The sequence below is a fragment of the Calonectris borealis genome, chromosome 2 (genome assembly GCF_964195595.1).
Source record: "Calonectris borealis chromosome 2, bCalBor7.hap1.2, whole genome shotgun sequence".
NCBI classification, from domain to species: Eukaryota; Metazoa; Chordata; class Aves; order Procellariiformes; family Procellariidae; genus Calonectris; species Calonectris borealis.
In genome coordinates this window covers 63557424-63563488 of record NC_134313.1, presented here as the reverse complement: position 1 = coordinate 63563488, position 6065 = coordinate 63557424, and the positions used below count along the sequence as shown (strand labels likewise).

The 6065-nt window shown below is 42.6% G+C and overlaps 1 protein-coding gene across 2 annotated transcripts in view; it reads left to right on the top strand.

Moving 5' to 3' along the window:
- The first annotated feature begins 2006 nt into the window (after positions 1-2006).
- Positions 2007-6065, top strand: part of RTTN (rotatin) — an 87528-nt gene continuing 83469 nt past the window's right edge. For both annotated transcript variants that reach the window (XM_075142171.1, XM_075142173.1), the window contains exons 1-4: positions 2007-2107; positions 2881-3068; positions 3705-3903; positions 5695-5784. In XM_075142171.1, coding sequence (XP_074998272.1) covers positions 2077-2107; positions 2881-3068; positions 3705-3903; positions 5695-5784 — 508 coding nt within the window. In that variant the 5' untranslated portion in view covers positions 2007-2076. The remainder of the gene's footprint in view (positions 2108-2880; positions 3069-3704; positions 3904-5694; positions 5785-6065) is intronic.

The window sequence follows — 6065 nt, the reverse complement described above, 5'->3', positions numbered from 1 at the left end:
CACATGGGGACGGTCTGCTCCTGCGCCTTTAAGATTTCCTTCTTGAAGAATGGAGGATGTTAATGTGAATTTACTGTGAAAGAATAGCACAGTGATGGAGACCAGGATGGAAAAACAATTGGACATAAACTGAGAGGGCAGTGACATACATCCCTTTGGAGCTCATTTCCGTATACTGTACTGCACTTTTCACATTTTTGTTGGTGCTGATAAATGTAGTTTCTTATGCAATACATGACATAAAAAATAAACCGTGACTATTACAAGGCCATCTTCCTTTGTGCACCTGCAGGTACATGCAAAAACTTCATAAGCATATACACACAACAATGTCCACCACTTGTCCACCTATCATCTCTTTAGTTTTTCCAATTATGATGGTAAGCACAACCTTCCAAAAATAAGATCAGCTTTCTGGTCAGACAACCTATGATGTACTATGCGTCTTTACTACACTTTTAAGAAACTCTGCTTTATGAAATTGCCTTGCGTTATAAACAAAGCATTTTAATTCTGGAGTCTAGGTTACATAAAAAAGAAAACCCAAACCCCCTCATGATTCACCTCCTACTTCATCCTCTCATCCATTTGCTTTACATGAGTCAGTAAGAGCTATTTCCAGAGTGCTGTTAGACACAGCAAAGAAACATTAGCAAATACTCAGTTATTACTAAAAATACAAATAATTCTCTGGCGTCCAAACTGGGGCCATGTGGGTACTAGAGGATGAAGATACACACCCTTTCCATTTTAATTTCATGTCTGGACTCAGACAACAACAAAAAAAAAACAGTCTTTGCAGATGTCGATGTTGCAAATACGCATTGAAGAATGATGGCAGAACTTAAGATATGAAAAGCCATCGTCCTACGTGCAGAGCTCATATTCAAGCTACAAGCAGAACACTGAGGTGGCAGCTGCCTTCCAGGCAGAGAACAGCAATTGCTATTGAAATGCTTACTATTCTGAATGCTGCTAGACGGGTAGCCCGTTTCGTTTTGGTAGAGTCATCCTCAGGACCATCACTGCATTACCCAGGTACAGCACTCCGAGCCGTAAGGCTGGGAATACGCAGGTTTTCAAATTGTATGGTTGGGTTTCTGCATTGCACAGAATACCAATGGAAAGGGCTTGCACTTCTAGGCATGGGTAATTAACATCAAAAAGCACAACAGTAATTGCGTGTATCCACCTGAAGCTTCTCCGATTATTTTGAAGGATGAAACCACGTGTCGGTTTCCACTGAATTTTTTTAATTCTCTCAGGTGCGGTTACTGAAATGCAAACCCATTTGCAACCGCTCATTTTCTATCAGGAAAGCATTGCTCTAAATTTTTGACATTTTACAACGACTTCTGAGTTACTCATTCTGTTCATTAAGCTCCCCCCTCCCGCCCCGGGATCGTTTGGAGAAGTCTGAGGAAAAAAGATACCGAGGAGATCTATTTCTGCCAAGAAAGCCTGACTAAGCCCGGCAGCGCTTCTTCCCATCAGGATCCCACAAATTCCCTGCCAGCGGCACGGCTTCCCAGGCGGTGCGCTCTCCCCCGGGGAAGGCAGGGCGCGCCGCCGCCGAAGAGAGGACCCCTGGGCGGCGCCAGGCCCTGGGCCTCCCCCGGGGCCCGCACTGGGAAACGGCTCCAGTCCATGTTTCCCTGGGACGCGGAGGACAACAGCACCCGCGCCAGCACCGGCCGGCTTATCGCTGCCACCGCGGCCCGGGGATCGCGCCCAGCCGAAGACCCTCCGCACCCGCCCAGCCCCGGCGGCCGCCGCGCAACCGCAAAACCGCCTCGCCCGTCGACTCCCGTAGCGGGGCGAGAGGGCTCGGCGCGGGGCTGCATGGGAGTTGTAGTTGCTTGTGCGCCCGCCGGCACGCTCCGGCGTTCGGCAGGGGGATGACAGCTCCCAGCGTGCTTCGCGCGCAGCAGAGGGCGGTCGGGGAAGCGGCGAGCCAAAGGGGGCAGGGGAGCGGACTACGTTTCCCAAGGTGCACCGCGGCCGCCCTTGGTCAGGCGGGGCGGGCTGGCGGCGGAACCGGCGCGGCGGTTGAATGTCGGCGGGGCGAGGGGCGCGATGGAGTTGTCACCGCTCGTCAGGAAGCTGGGTAACGGCTCCCCTCGCCCTCTCGGGGCAGCGGGCCCGGCTGCCGAGGGGCGCCGCGGCTGCCCCGGCCCCTCCGCGGGGCTGTGTGCAGGGGGGCGGCGAGGGGCCTGCCCCCCGCCCGCCTACGGCACTGCGGGGGTTTCACCTGCGGAACGGGCCCGTCGGCTGCGTGTGGGAGCTCGGTCGCTGGCCTGGGAGGGAGGGAGCCGGGGGCTGCTTCCTTCCTCGGCACTCGCGGGGCGCGGCAGTCCCTGCCCGACCTCCGCTTCCACGCGGCCGCCCCCCGGGCCCCTCGGCGCTTTCCCGCCTTGTGCTTTCCCACTCCTCTCCCCGCTGCGGAGGTGGAGGGGACAGTGGCATTCCCTAGGAAATGCCGAAGCTGTCCCCTTCAGATATGGTGCTTTTCGATTCGATAGGCTTGGGTAGGCTTTTGTCCCATTGGTGAGTCTGAGGCAGCTCTCGGTATCCACAATGTATTGTGGTAGAGGTTTTCAGGATTTCGTTGTGTGCTTCAAGAAAAAGGCCGTCCTCATGTTTTACATTTGGCACCAGATTATATCGCTGTATTTTGTAATATTTCAGCTTTTACACCGTGCATACTTGATTAACTTACTGCTGGTGAATGCAATCATATTTGTCTTCCTGGTAAGCATAATACTGACAGCATAAAAGCTAGCTTTTTCACAGATCTTTGTCAGTATTCTGTTTGTCCAACTAAGAAATAAGTTGTGTCAGATGATTTTATGGGTGTTTTAATCCTTTTTTTTTGGGCAGGTCACGAACTGGCAGAGATAAGAGAACGATCTCTGAAGACTATTCTATTTAAATTAGATCATAACTTGATTTCATATGCCGATCTGGTCCATGAAAAAGTGCTTTTCCTTAATCTTTTGGAGTGGTTCAATTTTCCAGTCGTACCAATGAAAGAAGAAGTACTAAATTTTGTGAACAGTTTGATCAAGGTATGACATACTTACATTTATTTATATTTAAACTATATGTCTTTAGCATGCTAAAGCTAATTAAAACTGGATATTATTTGATTTTGTAGCTCATGTAATGAGATTTTAGAGTGTTTTATAAAGACGTGAATAATAAAGCCACATGTGTGTAGACAGAAATGAAAGCAACTTAAGTGACTTGCAATAGATCAGAGGGATAGCTGAAAAGAATCATTCTTTTCTGGGTTTCTGCTTTAGTTCCTCTGCTTCTTTAGTTTCTCATTTAGTGTTTAATTTCTTCTTTGGGACATGATTTCAGCTAAGCACTTGCACTGTTCCTGAAAAGTGAAGATTTGAACAACGGTACAACTTATTTTAAAAAAAGTTGAGAAAATGTTGCAGAAATTTCAGAGATCTCAGATTCTTACATTCTTGTGTTTTAATCACTAAACAGCAGCTATGCAGAGAAAAAAAATAATCCCATCCTTGATAGTGATGGATGGTCTAAACAAATAAAAACAAAATCTAACTTAAGTTTTGATTACAATTCTTTCCTTTCTTCCCCCTGCCCTGCTTCTTCCCCTCCCCCTGGCACCCCCCTCCAAAAGACCTTGAGACTCTTCAGGCTAACTTTGTCAGTTATTTGTCCTAATGTAGCATCCACCTGCTGCTCAGAAAATGATTGGAATTGGTGCAGTGGAATTCTTCTCTCAGCTTCGCCCCAATGTGGATCCAAACTTGCAGGCTATAATTGATGGGATTGTGGATGGACTGTTCTTCCTTCCTGCTGGACTTCCTTCTAGTTCTTTATCAGTATGTTATCAAACTCAGTCTCAGCCGTCAGTAGATCAACGAGGTAAATTACGTATTTTGAAGTATGATTTTTTTTAAATTAAAATAAAGTAAATGAAAAGCTTCTAGGCTGTGAAAAGTTGAGGTTTTCAGGCACACCAGGCAATTTGTTCCTGAGAGATCAGTGAAGTGTATGGTAAGCAGATTCTGCCAGAGGAAGTGTGATCTTGGCTAAATCAGGCTAATTCCTTTAGTGGAATTCTCTGCACAAGAACAATCCTGTTGTTTGTAATCAGACCTTCTCTGTCCATTTCTTCAATGTGAAATAGCTGCTTGCTATAATGTAAAAAGGGCATGACGCAGGACATGAACTATCGAAGACTGCTCTATGGTAGCAAGTGTAGCAACTTTCAACAAATCTGTAATTAAGCCAGTATGCTTTGCTACTTTTCTTTACATAGTAGACTTTAACTTTGAGAGCATTTCAAATCTTAAAAAGGTGAAGCAGTAAGTGATCCTAGCAGAATGATTTTTAAAACTACATTAGTGTGTATGCACTGTCTGCTTAGTTTTGGGTAAGTATTTGTCATAGAACAATATGTAAACTTTGTTTAAAATTTCATGTTATGTGTGAAGTGCTTCACATATGTGAAGTACTGTTACTTGCTTCTGTTATCTAGCTTATTATCTATCTGTTACAATGATTTACAGTGCCTCTTAGATGTAGTCAAAAAGTAAACCCTTGTGGTTCTCTTCTGCCTTAAAAATTTTAGCACAAAGCATAGAGGAGAAAATTACATACCGTGGAGGTTCTTACTTCATCCTCCTGGTTCTTGTGGGGAAGACACTGCTGTTATACTGCATGGTGTAGTAATAGTGACACGTCTGTCACTCATACTGTGCAATCTCAGAGATAAAAGTAATTTTCCTGTGGTTTTTGCAGCCTGTCTAATGGTTGGAGTTTTAGTTTGCTAGAACTATGTGGTGACTGTTGATTAATTTTTTTTTTTTCTTTTTTCCTTCCTGTGCCCACATAAAGGTTTAGCTAGATTTTTACCTAAGATTGCCACTGCATGGGGAATAATACAACAATTTTTTACATATACATTCTTAAACTACATCTTTTTGAAACTACCCAGTTGACGTATTGTGCATAATTCCTACTTATGCTGTAAATTGTATACATGTGTGGATTAAATAATCTTAATGCTTAGTAACAGAAGTGTTGTATTTTTCTTTCAACTTGAGTTACTGGGAAAAATTGTAAACTAATAATCTGGGCATTATCTAGTTTGATCCTTTGAACTAAATATTATGTTCTGGAGAGATTGCTTTTAATGTTACATACCTTCTGTATATTTTGTTATACAGTTTGTGTATTAGTTGTGTATTTAATAATACACATATTATATACAAGAGGACAACTTTTCAGCTGCTGAAAAGACAGCAGTTTTGGTAGAAAAAGATTTTAAATAGTTAATTTAAATAGTTAATTTTATTACTATATAGGTAGATTAGAGGAAAACATTTTTTTGACTGCCAGTTCTCAATCAGGCAATACATTTTGTGTAATTGTTTTTCCTATTGCTTGTATGGTATGCGAGGTAATGTAAGAAAATGGAAAAAAACTTTACAGTTGCAGAATATGACTGTAAAAAATAGACATCAACACGCTGTTTTTACTCTGCTTTCCTGATCTTCTGAGACTATTTTAAATCTGTTTCCTTAACAGGTTAAAACTCAAGGGCAAAAGGGAGGCAGTTCAGGAAAAGCATGAAGATAAATTGAGTTTTGCTTTTGGTTGCTTTTTTTTTTTTAGTGTACATTTTTTAAACTTACCCTTTATTTGTTTTAGTTCTACCTCAAGCGGAATTATTCACTGGATATTTTTGTCAAGGTAGAAGTCATCTGCCGCAGTTAGAAATACCTCCCAAAAGAACAGTTGGTATGTGTAGTTATAAAATAAGAATATGTTAATTACAGAAAGTGCTTAGAGTTGTAATTTAGATTGAATTCCATTACAAATATTGTTATTGGCTATTCTTTTGTCTGTTTTTATTCTAGTGAAATCTAGTATCACAGAAACTACAATTATAATGCTTATAAAAATGACATTCGTCTTAATAGATTTTTCTCTTTTCTAGTAACTAGTTAGTGTAACTCTTTGGAATATGTAAATTATGTTAAAATATGCTGTAATTTTTAAAATTATTTAAACCGCTCATG